This window comes from Corvus brachyrhynchos, unplaced genomic scaffold (assembly GCF_000691975.1).
Source record: "Corvus brachyrhynchos isolate BGI_N302 unplaced genomic scaffold, ASM69197v1 scaffold202, whole genome shotgun sequence".
Classification (NCBI taxonomy): domain Eukaryota; kingdom Metazoa; phylum Chordata; class Aves; order Passeriformes; family Corvidae; genus Corvus; species Corvus brachyrhynchos.
Window position 1 is genome coordinate 1,311,049 of NW_008238132.1, and position 21,231 is coordinate 1,332,279.

At 35.0% G+C, this 21,231-nt stretch overlaps 1 protein-coding gene across 1 annotated transcript in view; it reads right to left on the minus strand.

The window, feature by feature from the left end:
* Positions 1-21,231, minus strand: part of PCDH17 (protocadherin 17) — a 100,658-nt gene that overhangs the window by 64,604 nt on the left and 14,823 nt on the right. Inside the window, exon 3 of the mRNA XM_017733653.1 lies at positions 20,683-21,231. This exon is cut by the window's right edge and continues 1,809 nt beyond it. Within this exon, the coding sequence (XP_017589142.1) occupies positions 20,683-21,231 (549 nt within the window). The remainder of the gene's footprint in view (positions 1-20,682) is intronic.

Sequence of the window (21,231 nt, forward strand, 5' to 3'; positions counted from 1 at the left end):
ATAAATAAAAAAAATTATCCAAATGACAGCATCATTAAGCTCCTGAAGAATAAAATAAAACAAACTCCACCCTCACTCTCACCCTCCTCCCAAAAAAAATCTCCAAGAACAATCCATCTCTAAAAGTTACCAGAGTTAAACAGTAAAGAAACATTTTCTATCTCTGTGATTCAAGGCTGAGGGCTGGGGTACCAATTAGGTCAGCAGCTACCACAGCACAGGTTCTCCAGTAGCAGGACCAGAGAACCAGTTAGATACCAGAGAATTATAGTCTGTGATGTCAACCTAACTGTCCAAAGCTGCCTTAGAGGAGTGGTCCTGGTTTTACAGCTCATTTTCACAGCTTAGTGGAACCAACTCATTTCCAAGGAGAGTATGCTGTTAAACCATTCAACAGATATTGTTTTCTGACAGTTGCTACAACAGACCTTTACAAATACTTTCTTCTATCTGTTCTAATATGTGGCTCTAGATTAAATGTGAAATTTTAGGAACTCTGTCATTAGTGTAGTGTTGCAGAAAAATGTCAGGATTTCTGTACACACATTTGATACAGTTTTCTCAGAAGATGAAGCTCATTTTAAAAAGCCATTTAAAAAGAGGTCAGAATGCATGGGAACTTTTCAAACGCTGCCAAAATTTAAAAAGAAAGGGTTACTACCATTCGGAAAATATCGTACAGTTTGATTTTGTTACCTTTTACTTCAGTGAGTTGAGGAGAAGGAAAATAAAAGAAGAGACAAATTAAACCTGTGCAAAATACAGTTTTCATAGAATCATAGAACAGTTTGGGTTGGAAGAGACCTTAAATATCATCAAGTTCTGCACACCCTTCCCTATCAAGGGCAGGGATACCTTCCACTAGCTCAGGTTGCTCGAGGATCCACCCAGCTTGGCGCTGACTGCCTCCAGGTATGGAACACCAACAACTTCTTGGGGCAACATGAGTTGGTTGGATTTACTGGTATGAAATTTCAAATGCAATGATATAATTGCTAAAGTCTAATAATGGGACTTTGAAAATCATTAACTGGCCAGTGTTTGCACGAAAAACACGTAGAGTATCTGTCCAAGTGCCATCAGCTGTCTACAAAACCACTCATTCTATTAACCTCTCAGGGCTTGTATATTATGACCACACGAGGACCTAGATAAACTAAAATTGTCACTAAGTATAGCTCTCACATGGTGTATTTCGAATACTGAATTTTATAGACTCAGAAATAAAACTATTCAAAAGTTTGAAAGTCAACTGTTAAGTTTCTACTAATTAATTCTGGAATGGCTATGGTATCCAAAAGTTTAATTTAGAGAAAGGAAAATGAAAAATTATAGCCAAGAACAGAGCATGAGAAACAAATTCTTCACAGGATCCATTAACCTTAAATAAACGCATAAGAAAAAAAAAAAAGAAGTAAAAACCTAATCACTGGAAACAGTTTGAACCAGCCTGGGCCAAGCATTATACAATGAATTATGGAGAATATTTTTAGCAATGGGCTATATTAATCTCATCCCTTTTTTATCTTTTCATAAATTCATGTTCATAAGGTATATGTGTTTACTTCTGTTGAAATATTATGCTATTTTTATAAATATAAAGAAGTTCTACTGTGGGTCTGCACACACTATTTTTTTTTTTTTTAATTTGGGATTAAAATTACAGCACTATATTAATCAATCAGATTTCAAAAATTCTACTATTGCTCAGTAAGAGAACAGCAGACGACTTATAAAGGCTTCTGCTTTCAAGAATTCCTGCAAGAAGCAGACTGTCTCTTAAAAATTAGAGGTTCCTAGCTATTTTTTTCTTTCTTTTTATTTTTTAATAAAAATTTTTTTATTACAATTTTGAAGATTTCTAGCCATATTTGGTGTATTCCATACTGTTTGAAAAAAATTAGAGAATTTTTTTTTAAAGAGTGTGAAATTCAACAGGTCTGTCTAACGAAAAAGATTTTTTAATCAATGGTTACAAAGAAAAAGAGTGAGAAAAAGAAGATGGGGACAGAGAAAGAAATTCAATATTTAAGTATTCTTGATAAATTATGTCCAGAAATAATTGTCATATAAGGGAAAGATGTACTCTAAAATTTGAAAAAAAAGGACTTAGGCATTAATCAGATTTAAGAATATTAGACAACTAGAATATTCATAAATTTTTTTCTCAGAATTAAACCAAGAAGTATCACATTTTCTGAAATGATTTAATGCAACTCCATTTTATGTAGGTGTTCATACCTGGAACTATAATAAAGCAAAATGTCTTTGCTGACTCTAACTTCTTTTTAATTAAACATTAAACACAAAAGTGAAATGAAACATCTCTCACCTTTATCAGACTGCCACTTAATATCTAACTCAAGCATTTTCTGTGCCTTTTCTTGAAAAGCTGAATTCCAAGTATTCACCCTTCCCCCATGAAACAAAGATTTTATATAACGGTAATTTCTTCTGGAGGCAAAAGAATTGTATTCTGCCAAATCGAGTTTTGAAAGAGCAGACAATTGTCTTCATTTTGTTAGGAACAGTGTGGGTTCAACATAGTACAATTTTTCACAAAGACTTCTCAGTACAAGACTGCCAGTGAGTGTGTGTACTTAGCCTGAAATAGGAGTTTTTGGTTCCACAAGGTTTACTTCATTAAGAAAATTCATTCCCAATAGCAAAAACAAACAACAACAAAAACAAAAACTAGCCATAAACCTCTCATAAGTTATTCTATCTTTTTCAAGAAAAAATTAAATAGGCTATTTTAAAAAATATTATCCTACTATGTGCTCTCCACTCTCATCCCTTTGAAAATGTTTTTGAGATATAATTTTTATGACGTGTACATATTTGGGAAGTTTCACACTTGCTGCAAATGTGTATTTTGGTGTTAAAAGTCCTACAGAGTGTTTATGTGAATTTCTGACATGTATCATTCTTCAAAAGCACATTGAAAACACAGGCCAGTAAAAACAGTCAGATGCGCAAGGCAATACCGTTCACAAAGCTGCTGTACTCTTTATTAAAGAGTGTTGGTTGGTGGCTGGTGTTTTCTCTTTCTCTTGGAATGAGAAAAGCAAAACTGTGACAGGAACAGGTCCTGAGCTCTTCAGTCAATTGCACAGTGACTTCTGAAAAGGGAAGCTCTGAAGACAGACACTACCATACTTTCCTGTAAGCAAAGGAATGAAGATCTCCCTGTTTAACTGTCTAATCCGTGCACTGTTTTCTCTCACCAAGTACCTTATTTGTTACCAAAATAAATTATTGATTTAGTGGTTAAGCTGTCATACTAAGGTATTGTAGATTATTTCAGTTGTTTGTACTACTGGCTTAATGAAACCAACTACATCTTAAATTTTTACAAGAGTTTGTTCTGCAATGCACAAGACACAAAAGATGACAAAAGCCTGGACTGTGGGAATTTAACACAGTGCAAGGATTAGAAATCACAAGGCCCAGACAGGGTTCTTCTCATCTCACTGATGATTGCACCAAGTCGGAAGACTGAAGAAGCTAAAAAGGTCACTACAGAATGACATATTTTTAAGTGATCCTGGTAAAAAAAGTAGACCTGAGTGGCATTCAAAAGATGAGGTGAGACCAGACCCTGCTCAGAATTTTTGATATGAAATAAAAGATTTAAGCATTTCAGGAATAAGTTTGTCTCTTTGTCAGCAGGGAAGTCAGCTCAACAGAAGCCTTCAGCTCCTCTGCCATTGCAGGATGTGTGTTTAACGTCAGACTTCTCTCTCTAAGAAAGATATGAAAAAGAAAAACTATGGAAGCTGAACCCAAAACTTTCTCCTACTGAAAAAGGAGTCAAGATTTTCCAGACCAAACTCCGTATTGCTGGATTTTTTATAAAAGTTTCAGATTTCTGAGCCTTATTTTATTTTTCACTGGAGAAACACGAAATGTAATGAAATTAGCATGATCTCAGAAGAAAATGTGGAAAGTTGTCAAATGAGATTAGGAAAAAGGAATTGTAATATAAGCTCTTAAGTCGAACTACTTTTTGGAGGAGATGCAAGATAAGAATGTAAGAAGAGGTGCCAAACATCACAACACATAAAGAGCTCAAGCTGAAAGTACAATAGCACTATCACAGCGTCAATAAATAAGCATAATGAAATTCATGACACATTATTGCATTGCTCTGCACTGCTGCTATTCATTTTAAAATGATGAACACATTTAAAATAATTCACAACTTGTCAAATGCCTGTGAGCAGTGCAGTTAGACTGGTGCCACAAGAGGCATTCATAAAGGCCTTACAAGAGAGCTCCATACAACTTATACCAAAAGTAAAAATGGAAGTGTGGGAAGACAGAACAATAACTACACCTGAATCTGCTAACACAGTTGCATCCAATATATTTACACTGCTCACCAATGATATGTACTTACTGAAGTTACTCTGTCAATAAAAACCACATTAAGAGCCTTTTGAAAGAGCTTCCCTGTCAATTAGGCTGTAGATACATTCTATCGCTCCAGTTTTCCTGTCAATTTAATATACTGGATCATATTAACAGTACTGGCTTGTCAATAAGGCAAATCCGAATCCTATTAATAGAGTTACAGTGCCAATATAATCGGCTTCCCATTTATCGAGCTTCCCAGTATTTGGGAAAGCTGTGAAATGGGATTATAAGGTTAGGTTACATACATCTGTCTCTATATTACATAAATATTTCAGGAATTCTATCCTGTTGTGTAAAGAAGTACATGTAATCACTTTTTTCCATTACAAAAGGTTCAGATGACACAATAGTATAATAGTTTGCCATTGCTGAGAAAACATTAAATTATCCTCATTTATCACATTGTTTCCTGCTTTCACTAAGTAAAACTGCTATTTTATAAGACAGTCTACTTGTGTGCCACACATATAGAACTGCTAAGAGATGTATCCACTTCACCCCACCCGCACAAGTTAGTACCTGCTTCAGAAAATAAAAGGAAAGAGATAAAACACATTTTGGAAACAAAATACAAAGCACTCCACAGTTTCAATCTGTATTTAGCCCTTGTGCTGTGCTATATAATCTTTGTGGAAATGAAACATGTAAGTATAATTCTAGTGTAACAGAAACCCCCAGAAATAGTTAATAAGAGATATTAGTTCATGCATTAAAAAATAGTAGAAGTTCAGCAAATCTTCTATTTAATAGAATCCTTAATGAAGTTGAACATTAGTTGCTTTTAACTACATTCAGTAAGAAATAACTACTTTCACTGGATTAGCAGAACATACAACAGACCGTTAAACCTGATTATATTAAAAAAAAATAAAAAGAAAAAAGTAATTGCATTAAAATATACTGGGTATTCTCTTATCAAATTAACTCTCTAGGTCTGACTTGAAAATATGGATTTAAAAAACATGGTTCAAAAATGACAGTTAAAGGTCAATGAATCAAGCTGCCCATTATATTTTCTGGTAGCAGATGGGTGCAATGAAACCTAATGATTGAATTTGAAACGCTTTAATGCTCCTTTTATCTTTGGCTCCCACCATGTTGAGTCTACCTTAGTATTCCTAACAGATACTATGTTTACTGCATAACAGACTCAATTACAATTAGCTAACTAGAATGAAATCTGCACTTACCACAATATCCAGTTTATTCTAAGAATATCATACCATGAACTCAAAATAACAATACACATAGGAGTGTATCTTTGATAGCATTTGTAGGTTGGGGTTTTTTTTGATTTTTCATGTTAAATATGAAGTCTGGAAATTAGAGGAAGATTTAAATCAAAATTAAAGTAAAATTTTTTTAAATAGTGCCTTGAAATTTAAGGATATGATCAAAGTATTTGTTTAGAATTTAAAAGTGTTTAGAACCCTTTTTTTCTGCATGAAAACAGCCATATCTTTTCTGACCTTCCTTCTTTCTTTCCTTCCTTCCCTCTTTTATTTCTTTTTCTTTCTTTCTTTCTTACACATTCTACAGTGCAATTTTCTTCTCCTGGCATACGAAATTTGTCCAATTCTTACCACTGCTTATTTCCTGTTTCTAAGAGCAACATAACCCAAGTGTTTTCTAAACAGATAAAAGCTTTATAAACACTGCAGTACTGGGTGGTGGAGAAGGAGAACAAATTATGGCCTTTTAACACTGTTAAACTGTTTTGTACTTATCATATTTAGTAAGGAGAAAGCAGAGACACTGGATATTTAAAATCTGTTAACTTTGTGTTAACATCTATCCAGTATGTTTACCTTTTTATGTCCAACCCATACTCCCACTGAAGGCAACAATAAAACTCCCACAAGCCATGACCTGAGGTCCAGTGAAATCAATGGATGTTTTCAAACTGGTTTCAATAGCCCTTGGATCAGTCTGCTTACTTCAATTACAAGTGAAGTGAGTCTTTACATAGCATGCTACATTCCCACAGATACATATGTTGTATGCTGAAGAAAGTTGCATTTAAACAGATTTGTAATGGCAGTGATGGGGAAAGGTGATTAGCTGGGCAGCAAACACTGTATGCAGCACGAAATTCCAGTTCTGCGTTTCTTCCCTACAGAGTGAAAGAAATTAGCAACAAAGATGGAGCAGGATTTGGTTCTGAAGCCACACTGCCTGCACAGAAAACACACACAAAGAGGAACACTGAAGCTTTCTTCCTAGGCGACGATCAGAAAAAGGGGTAAATCTAGATCACCTCCTTTCCTTTAAAGCTGCCACCTTATCCCTTTTCTCTTTCTAAAAACCTGCACCAGAAAAGGAATGATGCTCTTAAATTCCCTAGGAATTCAGAAGAAAATCACAGATGTTAAAACTTACATTATAACTTTCTGTCTAATTTCTTATTTAGGTCATGCAAATCTTTACTTCAACTTTTTATTAAAAATACCCAACAAGGTATTCTCTAAACATTTTGTGACAAGATACAAAGCCCTACTTTCACACAAATACCTTAGCATAATTATTTCCTCTAAGCACTAGGAAAAGACACGCCACTAAATATGCTGCCAAAATAATGGCTGAATTTATGACAGAATAGTAGATCATCAAGCTTTACAGACTCACATGGCCATGCAAGGAGATGTTCCACAGTAAAATGGTGATGAGTTGATTTATTATTTGTGACATAAGATAAATAATTTAGAATTGCACAAACTTAGGAAGAGGTTCTGGCCCTAAATATATTTTAAAGTCATAACAGTCATGTGTCTATGATGAGGTACCTCATAAAATGGAAAGTTTGATAGAATACACCATTACACCACGAGTATAGTAGCAGTGGTCAAGTAGACTTGGACAGAAAATATAAGGCTTTTCTGATATAGGGCTGTGTGTATGAATCCACAACTCTGTCACTTTAGTGTTAACCTACTGCAATGTCTTCTGATAGGACTCTATATTAAACTGATTCAGAACAAGCAAAACAAAAAATAGCTACCCTTCTTTATAGGATCACCTCATCTAGGACACAACACCCACTTATCTGAGGATCGCCACTGGTAACCTCTAACTTCATAGGTATTTAAAGACTGACTTTGACCTGTAAATTCTTAAGACTGGAAAAAAATGCTCTGGATTGCCCTTCTCATTATGGCTTGCCATATCAAGACTCTGAAATCAGATTTTTCTGTAAAAGTAAGAAGATCCATATAAGATATAGTCTCTGCAAAGATTACAGGGTTAGATAAAGTCATCTTTCTGTTCCGAACTAGTGTTGGTTTGTCAATATCTAGGACACTGCTGCAAGTTTCAACAGGGATAGAGTGACTGAACATGAATGCTAATATTTGACTGAGAGGTTGGTTAGAACACAGGGATTAAATTATGGACTTTTTCTCTATCTAATTAGCAGGATGCTCACCCAGTATGTGAGCACTTTTTTTCAAAGTGGAATGCATTGAACATCAACTGAAAGATGCATATATACTTTAATTTTAAAATTTTATTTATGACCTCTCAAAGAAAATAGTTAATGAAACCTTCTCTAAATAATGTCCACATCACAGAAATCCCCAAGTCGACTTTCAAAAGCATGCGTATGTGGAAGCTTCTTTCAAGGTGGGAAAAGAATTGAAAACACTCCTGGTGCAGTTCAAGAAATTTCAAACAAAAGCTCATGCAAAAAGGAAAAAAATAAGATTGTTCATGCTACTCTTCCTGAATAGTCAAACCAGATCATGTGTAACACAGACTGATGCTGCTCCCTGCAGGTGGATCATGAGCCCACATGAAGCCACACCAACTTCCAACTTCACTGGAATTAAACATGGAGTTAGGTGCTTAGCTGCAAAGAGTGATCTCCAGGAGCGCAGCCTTTGAGTGCAATTCTTTTACGCATATGCCCTCAAAACTTGTTTTCAGGTAGAAAAAACCCACTAGAAGATGAATTATTTCCATGGGAATTTGTTCATTTACATAATTTCAGGCCATCTTAGTTTACTGGTGTTTCATGGCATTGTGCTATTGGGAATAAAACAAAAGCTATAAAATACTAAGGGACCACCATATTTTTCAGTTCACATGAAGCTTTACTAATGTCTTGATAAATTCCTAAAAAAAATTAAACTTTAGTTTGTTTGGTGTTTTTATTTAAATATTTTGAGGCGTGAAGCAATGAAATACAAAATACCCTTCTAAACTATGCTAAGATCAACAGCAAAATCATTCACTTTACATGAAAATAGAATTAGTATCGTGCTCCTAGAATGCTGTGTGTCACACTTCAGCACAGGGACTTTACAAGGCAGTGGTACAGCATTGTATTCCTAAAGGTTTATAGCATTGTTTCTTTAACCTTAACCACAGGATAATAAACAGCAACAATATAATGATAGTCCAAGCTAACAGTAACCCTAAGAATGTGCAAGGAATAGACTGGCAGGAATTAATCTCCCATTTTCATATATCTGCCCAGGGGAAGTATTGTAATTGCAAAAATTTACTCTTAGACTGCTGAGACTCATAGTAATTATGTTTCTTTTTTAACAGAAATAGCCACAGGTAGTAACAAATTGGGTTTTGAGATGGGGAACTGGGCATGCATTCTAACCCAAATTACTATGTAACTGTCTTTAATATAAAACACTATAGAAAATCCAAAACTTAAATCAGAACAAAAACTTTCCCTTAAAAAAGTCTTCTCGTCCCATGGCTATTCAACATGTGTGCCTATTTCTTCATTCACAGATATCAGCAATACCAGTATGACTGCAAGTAATTTATCTAAATATCTTTGTCATTGTTAACCACAATTCCTGAAGTTTGCATTTGTTTAATAGAAGCAGTTTCCTCTTACTTTACCAGTAGATCATAATTAGAAATCCAGATACTCATTCCTAAGTTTCTTTTGCCAGTATCAGGGGATGAAGAAAAGACTATGTGTGGTTTACATATATTTTAAATGAACTGAAATTAAAGTTTTCTTCAAAATTTTGAAAGCCTGTTTGAAATAAATGAGCCCAGGAAAGTACTTAAAATTAATTATTCCATGCTTGAAGGAATTATTATTTTGTTACCATCACATTGCTGCAATAATGAGAGGTATACTTTTGGGAAAGATCATATATGTGGTGGCCAATGAATAAATAATAAAATAAATTGATACAGTTGCTTCTTCCCCTTCCAATGCTATAGATTGTTAGACCGAAAAAGAAGCTACATGTGGTTTAAATAGACAAAATACATGTACAGATTTAGACAAAATGAAGACTGTATATTAAAAGAAATAACAGAAAAATCTGGTTTTCACCTCCTTTTCACCCAACAGCTACAAAGCTAACTGATATATTTCTTGCCTTGGAGCCATGAGATGCAAATTATCATGTGTTTTTAATAACTAACACGGTCCATGGAATCAGTTAAGTGCGGTTTCTTTTCACATGTTGCATGACTTATACCTCCTTTTAATCATCACTCTCAATCCTGAAGTTTGATAGCAGGATTCCATCATTAAGTGGAAAATGAGATCCTTCCTTACCTATACTCTTGCCTCAGGAAAAAAATGACAACATCATTTGTCTCTAAACTTGATGCTTTCTAGTTTGCAGCAAAAGGTGCAGGTTGACAGCATCTTCCAAAACACTGCTACACAGCTCTGTACAGATCATACACAATATAAAAAAAAAATTAGATGCACATTGCTCATTAATAATGTCTTTTTTCCTTCTAGATGGTTCTTTTGATTCCACTCTTCTCTCTTTTCTGTGTATATCCACATATGCTTTCGTACACACAGTTACATTATCTGGCCTGTATCCTAGAAATAGAATGGTTTCTAAGGCTTTGTCGTTGTCATTTTAAAAAGGCTTTTAATTCCATTATTTCCCAAGCACTCTAAATTCCACTATATTCTTATTGACATTTGATCCACTGAAACTATGAAGAGATCACAAAAGAACACACTTGGTACTTTACAGCTGTGGCTGGATAATCTGGCTCATGATCATCAAAGCAGGATTGTTTTTATGATCTTCAAATCTGCATATCAAATTACTCAAGTCTATGCGAGAAAGCAAGACATCAGGACTATCTCAACAGAATATGAGAAAATGTAGTTGAAGGCTAAGTGAAATGAACAGCTTTTGCAGCTTTGCAGTGATCTTAAAGCAAAGGAGAGAAGCAACAGGGAGCAGTTCATGTGACACAGACTAACAGATTCTGGGCTGAATTCTGCACATGCTTGTGCACATCAGCCACTCCTGTAAATAATCTATTTAATTAGATGGTTCTATTGACCTAAGCTAAAATGATCACTGATTAAGTGTTTTAAGGATCCTGCCCTGAAAGAAATAATATTAATTTAATTATACATATATATGTACATTTCCACAGGCCTCAAAATTACTTATGCACTGACTAAGGATATGTTTTTTTTCTAGATTTGCACAAAAAAAGCACTTTGGACTCTGCTGGTTGTCACTCAAGTGCTGAATCCGAGGTACATTGTTAAAACAATGTTCTTTTCTTTGTTACCTTTAAAATTTTATAGAATTTAAATATTTTCATTAAGAATTAATGAACATTTGTTTAGCCCACTTCAGCTTACCTTTTTTTTTTAACTGACTTGTAGCTAAACAATCATAAGTGGTTGCTTAGCAATCAGCAAAGAGTGAGACAGAAATATAGTAAGTAAAGAAACTGACTGACATGTTCTCTGTTTGAATCATAGTATTCAGTAAAAACAACAGAATAACACCTAGAGAAGTTTAAAACAAAATTGTCTTAATAAAAGAATACAAAAAACTGTCTTTAGGAACAAATTATGCATTTAAATCTACAAATTGTGATTCACGTCTGTCTCTATAAACAATTCCTGTAGCTATTATTAAAAATACATTAAAATCCTTCAAATGTTCATGAAACCATTATTTACCTTTTGTTTTAATTCAATTGTCAACTGTGCTTCCAGTGATTTTAAAAACAGTATATATCTACAAAGCAAGCAAGAGTTTACAGCTTTGAAGACTTGAAATTGATTTTTAATGCACCAGCTTTCAAACACTACAAAGGCTGCTCTCTGCTGATAAAGACAGTAAACAAGAAATTGTCCTTTAAATGTTCCCTTTAATGTTTTTCTTTAATTAAAAATCAATCAAAAAACATTGCCACATAAAAAATTTAAAATTAAGACATTAAAAAATGCTTTATGTTTTTGACACACAAACGCATTCAAAGAATAAAAACTTAGGAGGTTACTTTTGTTTACTTGCATTAGTTTAGACTTTTTTTTGCACTGCAAACATTGCTAATCAAAAAATAAAAGCATGTAAAAGTAGTTTATCACTTAGCTCTTTTTATAAAGTGGAAATGTTAAAAATATGATGAAATTAAACCAGAAATTATAAAAGTACTAAAGTAAAATATTTTTTAAATACCTTTAGGTTATTTTAATATATTCCTATCCTCTAATCAGACCAAATGTTATTTATGTAGATTAGTTACATATAGACTCTTATTTATCTAACCTGTATTTATTCTTTGATCACAAAGCTTGTTAACTTAAATGGTATTTTATTCTTATGATTGGTTTTCCCATAATTATGCAGTTTAGCTGCCTGCTTTTTTTTTTAATAAATATATGCACACACACCAATCATATTCAACAGTGTTATGCTGGATGCTCAATGAACTGTAAGAGCCATTTCAATACAATAAAACTGTCTGGAAGTGTTCCAGGGCAAGGAGTGGAAATACGAGTAATCACAGTGTCACTAGAACTAGTACAGGCGATACACACGTGTCGGACATACATCAGTAAACGGTGTGAACCACTCTCTGAAAATAATTCTTCATGACTATCATTGCAAGAACCTACAATGCATCGATTAGAGGTCCCACTCACACATCTGATTTATGCATTTGTATCTCATGACAAGACTTTTCCCTTCCCCTTTGGAATTCTCCTTTGGCAGGCCATGGAGACTGCAACACAAAGCCACCCAGCAGGGAACAGGATGAGATTAGGAACTTTTCTGTTATGGGTTAAGGCATTTTATGAATGTGAGAAATTCTGATCTGATACATATGCCACAAAGCCAGTAGAAAGGTCCAGGGCTAAAATCAAATATCTTAATTTGAAGGACTTAACATGCCTAGATTGCTCATAACTTATTAAATTGAAAATAGACCAGTATGGGACTGCTTGTCTTGAGCGCTGGAAAAGGAGATATCTCCTCACTGAACCAAAGTGAGATAAAAATTGATCTTTATACTGTTCCTCTGTACAAATAACACTAATAATTGGCTGAAATTATGCAGTTATGTCTTTATATGTAGAGGGACTCCTGAATTTTGAAGACAAAAAAAAAAAGAGATCTCTTCTCACGTCAAGCAAGTGGGTGAATTGATCTGATATCCTTTCTGTACAGGTAATACCACTACCTAGTGGAAGCAAACCAGTAAGAGAAAGAGATTGTTCTTGTATGACCTTATTAAGAAGGAAATATATCAGCAGCCTTTGGGATTTAGATAGAAAATATATGACTGCTCAAGAAGGTTATTTAAAGCACTGCCTAATATTCTAATTAACAGGGACATTTGTAAGAATTTGCTTGTTCTTGAATGTAGTACTTAATACTGAGTATTTTATCCAAAATGCTTAATAATTTACTTTTTTAGTTTCTCATAGGATTTACAGTAATTAATCCAGAATCTTCTTCTGTTATAAAAAAAAAAAAAAGGTCTACAGCAGACTGAAAAACAGAAATTTCACTATGACAAATAGATTAGTAGAGCTTAGAATGCACGCTGGCTAAGAGTTGTGGCAGCTGCACATTATTCTGTTTCTTCTCATCAACAAAAGCTGTGACTAGTTAATATCCTTGATGCCCCCTTAAAAACTTAACAAATAAAACACTTAAACTCAGGGAACTTTTTTCCCCAGTCATTTTGCCACTCTCTTCCTACTACCTTTTTCTATTTCTTTTCTTTTTCCTCTTTTTTCTATTAAGGCAAGAGCCTGCAGTCCCCTGAGAGTTTTACTTGTTTCCTGTATTTTTGAACCCTTTAGCATTAATTTTAGCACTTCTCTTACCACTGAAGTAGCCATACAATCGAAAGCATGAAGCTCTTAGGCTATCTGCTGCAAAATTTGTCCCAACTGCTCTACACTGACCTTTTGGCATCAAAGGATTGCTTCTATATTTCAAAGATAAAAACAGAGCTGTGTTTCTGCTCTGGTCAACAAATCATTGTTTAAGTTCTCATCACTGATTTTTTTTACCTATTGGAAAATTTTAATACTAGTGTCAAAATGTCTTTTCTCCATACACGCAGGTACTCCTCAGGCTTGAAGATGTATCTGAAGATCTCTGCCATGCAACACATATGTTTCCTTCAGAAAGAAAAACAAACCAACCCCCCCAAAAGAAATCCCATATATATCCACTTTTCGTATGTAGAACGAGTGCCTTGCGTGGCAAAACCTAAAACTAATTAAACTTGACATTTTGAACTTTTGTAGAAACAGCAAAAGAAAGGAAAATTAAGCATGATCTTTAAAAACATATATGTAATTATTAGCTGGTATGTTAATGCTTCCTAGGGAGGAAGGTAGTGAAGAGAAAGAAAAAAATGCTGGGGAAAAAAGACAAAAAAAATACCATATATTTTAAAAACAAAATCCCAACTGGTTTACACCTAGATATTGTGACTTGGGGGGATTTTTTTATAATGACACTTTCGTCTTATCAGAGAAACCAGATTGTATCTATGCTTTCTTAATACCAAGTAATATTTGTGAATATTTCACACATACCTATTGATAATTTTCCATGTAACAGTACTTGCTGAGCTTTAACAATAATTCTGTATTATTCAGTTTCAAAAATATATGAAAACGTGGTAACATATATTCAGCAATTTGTTCAGTGGAGTACTGATTTCTTTTCAGATGTACACATGATTATTCTGGGTTAACCGTTGGACTTGATCATCCTAAAGGTATTTCCCAACCTAAACCATTCTATGATTCTGCGTTACAATTCACATATTAGTTACAAAAACATCTAAATTCCAGTCTCCTTAATTGTTAGTAAAGATGCTGTACGAAAAGAAATCACAAAAGCCTCAAATCTTAAAATGAAGTGCCCAATCATACTATTCTTAGCTGCATTCCATAGAGGTCTTAGTCACAATTCACTCTTGAACCGCTAAAATCATTTATGAAGTAAAAATTATGCTATTGACTGAATTATGAGTAAAAACAGGCCTTTTCATCAACATGGGTAAGGATAATAGAGACCTGACAAAATAAGTTCTTGAACGATAACTCTTCAAAGGATTTATCAGTCATTGACATTGCACTGGTATGCCCAAATTTGTAGGGTTCTTCCTATCTAAGTTTAGGTAGTGACAGTGAACACAAAGATATAGAAAGTTCAGACAATTTAAGAGCAGCTGAGACCTGTGACAGTCAATCTTGCATAACTTGTTTCATGCTTTTATAAAACAACAAGTTCTACATAGACATTATTATTCTTAATTTTGTGTTAACAAGAATTCCTGTTCTAGAAAGATTGTTTTTCATAATATCTATATTCCACTTTAGACTCTTAAATTCTTTTTCTCTATTATTTTTATTCTCTATTACAGCACGTCATCTTGGAAAGTTCTTTAGATTTCATATGGACCTATATATCAAGAATGATCCTTTTTAAATAATAGTGCTATAAATATCACCAGCAAGGAACTCAACATCAAGATCAGAACAGATGTAACACAAAAAAAGGAGTTCAATTCTGCTTCCTCTGTCTATTTCAGCAGCCAGTGCAGATGCCACAGTGAGTGGTGTGTTGCCAGATCTGATCCTAAAATATATGTGTTTTGTGTCAAGGTGCAGTGCATCTTAACAAAAAAAATAAATAAAGCTTCATGGAAGGAGAGAAAAGGTTTTGTCCTGAAATTCTTGGATAGCCAAATCTGGGATGGATTTCATCCAGCGAATAAAACTAAAGCTGTAGAACAATGTAACACAAAACCAGACTGCACAAGAAACTGCAGACTGCATTTACACAATGCAAGCATTCAAAGGAGTTATTTTGCAAGACATCTAGCCTTGTAAAACACTGTTAAAGCTACCATAATGAAACCTAGGCAGGTAGTTCAAAAGTTTCATCTCACAATTTACTGTCTTTAGATACAGCCCTTAAATATATAGCTGTGAATCTCTGGAATATATAGAGTACAAACCTGCAAACTTGCAAATGTTTAGAACAGCTCTAGTATCCTCTTGATGCAAAATGTTACCTTGTACTAGTTCTAGTGAGATGAGAGAATAATATTCTTCATTTGAATTAGGAGATATAAAAAATAAAAAATTTGTGTCTCTGGTTTCAGATAGGAATTTAAATCACTGAGGATGAGTGCAACTTCTGTGACAAAAGCTGCTTCTCTTTATATGCAGCAGCTGCAGGTTTCTTTTTGCAATCTTGAAATTTCTGAGCAGAAGTTACTCAAAGTATGAAATAGCATATTTAAAGATAGAGCAGCACTAATATGGTTCATGTTTTTTATTTCCTTTGAAGATTCTATCTTCTTAGGTACTACTAGACACCTGGCGATGAAGCTGCACTGGGACTCGACATTAATCTATTGACACGTCATAAACATCATGTGCCTGAAGTATGAAGACTGATCTGTACTTTATCTTAAAATGCTGCAGGAGAGTGTGGTACAGCAGTTACAGCAATTCCCAGCTTGAGAGCTTCTTTCAGCACAGTCATTCATTTTTAGCTGCTGTTTAACAAAAGCTGTGACCACCGCTTTTTTTATTCACACCCACCTTATCCCTGATATATTTACAAAACTCCCCAAGTTGCACCACAAGTATAGCAATAAACAATCTCTAGGATGATCAACACTACTTGCATATTGTAGATAGTTTTCTACACTACTGTTATGTCACTTTGAGGAACCTATTTCTGGAACCTACTTGTGTACAGAAAATATTTGTTTTCCTTTACCCATCCACTCTTACCTATTGGAAACCTGCAAGAAGAAGTTGTGACTTGTTCACACAGGGAAAGGCAAACTGACTAACTCAGAATTTGGGTAGGAGAGATACAGATATGTGTATGTTTGTACATTTTTTTTTCCCTGATGACTGCACTTCAAAATAAAGCAAAATTCTCTTTCTTTTAGTCAGGTGAGTAGGTCACCAGTATGAGATGAACAGAATTTTCCCAGTAGTCTTTAAAGTCTAGAGTGAACAGAAATCTTCTTTCAGCCATGTCGAGTTTCCATTTTCTCCTGCTTTCCTTCTCCCCAATAAAAATTAATAGCTTGGACCTTAAGTGATTCACAGGTCACATGGAATTTTGACTCTGGCGATGAGAATTGTACAGCACTGCCCTACATTCAAATATCTTTAACAGACTTTTGTTTGAAACCATTGTTTCTAAAGTATGTTTAAAAAATGATGGCTGAAGTTAAGAATAATCAAATGTGCTAAAGTGTAGATGTGTAACTTCCCAGTATGTTACTAAACACTGTTCTTAATACACATCAATCTCAGGTGCACATCAAATCACAAATGGTCAATTTTCAGAGGTCTTAAGCACTTGCGAGTCTCTTGCACCAATAAAAGCTGGTTATACAGCATCCTTGTCTGTCCATCCAAAATTTTATGCATATATGTATGCATGCATGTTAGAATTATTTAATTTTAATGGTACTGAAGAAGCTCATTGATTCATATATAAGTAACACATGCAACTGTGGTACATAGGTGGATGCTACAAAGTAGTGAGCAAACACACAAGTTGTCAAATTGTGTGATTAGTGTGTAACAGAAGTCACTTAAAGAGAGGCAAGATTACACCACTCTTACCCACATCAGGAAGTATTTCATTCAACTGCTGGTCCTTTTGGGTCAGTCTGAAACCCCTAGTCACTAAATAACACTTTACTCCACAGGCATTTGTTGATGTAAATTGGGCTATCTGTAGAGTAAAACACTATTCATGAGAAATAAGGCAACCATAAGGCCCATTGACTTCACTAGGTCTTACTAACAAGAAAAAGGAAAAAAAAAAATATTATGCACTCCTAATAAGAGTGAGAAAATTTGGTTCTTTCTGAGAAAGAAATTATTTATTTACTATTAAATATTTATAGAATCAATTGGACGTACTAAGTAATAATATAATATTTAGCATATATATATATATCTCCATAGATATATAATACGCACATATATATATATAAAATTTTAATAACATGTTCCTGTTAGAGAATTGGGACATTAAACAGTTGCCGAGAAAATGAGAATGAAGAAATGCAGTTCCATTGTATGAATTACATAGTATGAGATTATCAAGTTTCAAAAATATATCTCTAAAAACTAATGGGAACATTTGTTAGAGAACCCTTGCACAGTTGTTTACCTCCCCCATACTGAGGTAATGAAGAAAACTGCTTAACTGGATTGACTAACTAAAAGAGACCACAAAGCAGCTGGATTTTGTTTCTTTTTTTTTTTTTGTCATTGCCTACACCTTTGATTCCTAACTGTGTAATGTACATATGCAGACACAGGTTTCTTGGAGTGATTAAGGATATAGTAGATCCAGAGAGAGGGTTGATCTTTCACTATTTCTCCTTAAGTCTGCAGTTTAAATTTTACATGAGGCAGAAGTACAGGACCAGACATAAAGTAGTGCCTACATTCTAAATGCAAATTTTATATAAAATTTACTCCAGGGATGTGGAGATGGAGAATACAAAATGTATTTTAGTAATGCAAAAGTACAGCGAAGAGGATCAATTTCCCCCTCTAGCTACTTTAAATCTGAGCCTTTTCTGAACAGAAAACAACTACACTGTTTCATACTGTGTCTGTTTTGGCACTACAACTACAAAATATAGTATCAATAATTCTGTTTGAACAGGTTAATTAGGTAAAACTGAATGTTTTCTAATCTGCTGACTAGACCATCCAAACATCCGAAACACTCTGTGTAGATATTGAGGGAAAACAAAACCAGTATTAGATATACCAGTATGTGTTATGAGGAGTTTCAGTTAACATTTTCCATAGCTGTCATAATGAAAACTCTTATAGAAACCACAACACACTTCTTTAAGGGAGGAAATTCCTCTTTTAGCTTTATATAGATTTCAGGAAAAAAAAAAATCATGATTGATCTTATACACTGAACACTGTAAAAAAGAAGGAATCATATTTTCAATAGGGCTTTTACACTACAATCGAAACTTTACTATTCAGTAGCATCAATACATTAATTAATTGCTTTATATAGACATTACATGGTTGTAGGAAAGTATAATTTTCTGTCTTTTAGTAACTATTACACTTGTCAGTAGGAAAAAAATGTGGAGTGTTTTTTTTTAGCTTTCTGACAACTCCATTTTACAGTAAAAAAAAAAGTTGACATTACTTAAACAAGTGTCATGGAAAGTTATTTGTTTTTTAAAGCATGAATAATAAATCAAATTATCTCTGGTTGTGCCCTAACCTAAACTCTTTCCTAAAGTGTCACTTTTTGTTAAAATCAATTTCAGATTTTAAGTATTGCTCCACTCACCTAATTGATAGCAACACAAATTCATGATAGGCATAAAATGAAATTGTTTCTGTGACACAACTCAATAGTCACTTGAGGATTAGTTTACAGTGACCTTGTACAGGCAGTCTTTTTTTTTTTCTTTTTTTTTCTTTTTTTTTTCTTTTCCCCAGTTATAAATGTTCCATTTACAGGTCATCGGTTACTTGAATTTTGGCTCTTTAAACTGCCAATTACCAATGGCCATTTCTACTCAGTTTAAAATATTAGACACAGCTGGCAACTAGAACATTTGGTGTTCACAGATCACAGGGTATGGTAACTCCAAGGTATTATGAATCTTCTTTAGGTACATCAAGTGACTACAGTGCAACTTCTTTCCCACTAGCTGCATACACAAAATGAGTCTGTGTCACTTCTGATACACTCAGCTCATTCCCCTATGACTCAGAACAGCATATTAGGAGAACCACGGGATAAAACAGATATGACATTTCAAATATATTTAATAGTCATTATCCAGAGCCTGCTTTCAATTCGAACGTTAAAAATCACTTTGGAACATACCTGTAGTGTTTGAACATTAAGCTGCATTAATCATGAAGTAATACTTTAAATTAAATCAACTGGAGCCAATTTCTGCCCTCACCTTCACTCTGCAAGTTCACTGCTCTGAAATAAATCTTCTGAGTTTGGACTTTAAACCACCTGCTAAAAATTAAGTCATTCTTTGATTAGTACCCTATATCCAATGGTCCAAATTCTGCCATTTCTCACATTCACAAAAGTCAGTAGAGGACAGTGTGGATATAACTGGCAGCAGAATGCAGCCCAGCTGTAATTTCTAAATGAGCTTTGGTAGAAGACAGAGTGTGCAAGTCTTTCACTATAAAGCAATTAACAGTGTTGACTCAGGCTACTGGAAATCTGACTAGTTGTTTTTCTAGTTTATGACAGAATGTGAGTTTTGTTAACATTTGGGGGTAGGAGGGAATCACCACATACATTTTCTTTCTATTCAACTAAGCAGAATTTTCAGCACTGAAAGTTTAGTTGTTTATGGGGAGAGGAGGAGGCAATGGGGCCCCAATGATACTGTCAAAAAAATATGTTTATGGATATATATTCTAAATAAGGGAATTAAAAAAATTTAAAACATACGTCTTGGAAAGATAGTTCATACTTATATACAAGATTGGAGGGCTATAATACACTGTTGCAATAGATGTCCTCAGTGTGCAGTTTCTTCCTTGTCCTGTTAGTTACTGCAGGTGATATGACCGCTTTAAAAATGCCCTCCCTCTTCTCCACCCCAAACCAAAGAGAAGTGAAACCTGTGGAAGTGCCCACCTCTGTCTGCCAGTCTTCTGGGGAAATACCCCAGCATGCCTCAAATGTGCTAAACTCCTGCCCACACTCTCACATGCACCTCTTTGGCACTGCCGTAACTCTGTCTGTGTTTCAATGGGCATTTTCTTTTGAATCACACGGGAAACATCAACGTGACAGCAGAACCAGACCCACCAGATATGGTCTGGTTCCACTTTCATTAAGTCCACCTCTCTTTAGTGACTTGTGTTGGTCCCTTCAGTGGTGCCTTACAGCAGATTTCACTGCAGACAAAAGGGAAAGTTAAACCAGTGTCTAAAGTGAGGTCCAGGGTATTCTAAAAGTCTCCTACCTGAATTATGGACATCCGGCTCGGGGGAGCCTCGCTGGCGTTAGTCCCTTGCCCTGTGAAGCTGGTGTGGCAGCCCACATGTCCCTGGGGTACAGTCAGGTTGTTGGAGGCGGGCTTCAAGTACATCACCTCAGACCTGGGAGAGCTGAGGGGCAGGCGGGTCTGGTAGTCAAAGTACATGGGTGAGGTGGCCAGAGATGGGCTGCTCACCACGTTCATGACATTGAGGGGACCCCGGCTGTCCTCGCCCTCACTGGGCACCAGCATAATGTCATTCTTGCTGATCTTCTTCTTCTTGCCCTTGCCCCCTCCACTGCCACTGCCTCCTCCTCCCCCGCCACTGCCTCCCCCTCCTCCCAGCTGAGGGTGGCTATACTCGGCAATGCGACAATTATAGGTGCGGATCTCCTTGTTCTCTCGCTTGCACTTCACGGCAATAGTGATCATGGCAGCCAGCAAGATGATGGAGACAGTGCTCAGTGTCACAATCAGTGGCAGCGACAAGTCCCAGTGTGGCCGCCGATTCTGCTCGGCCCTCCACTCACGCTC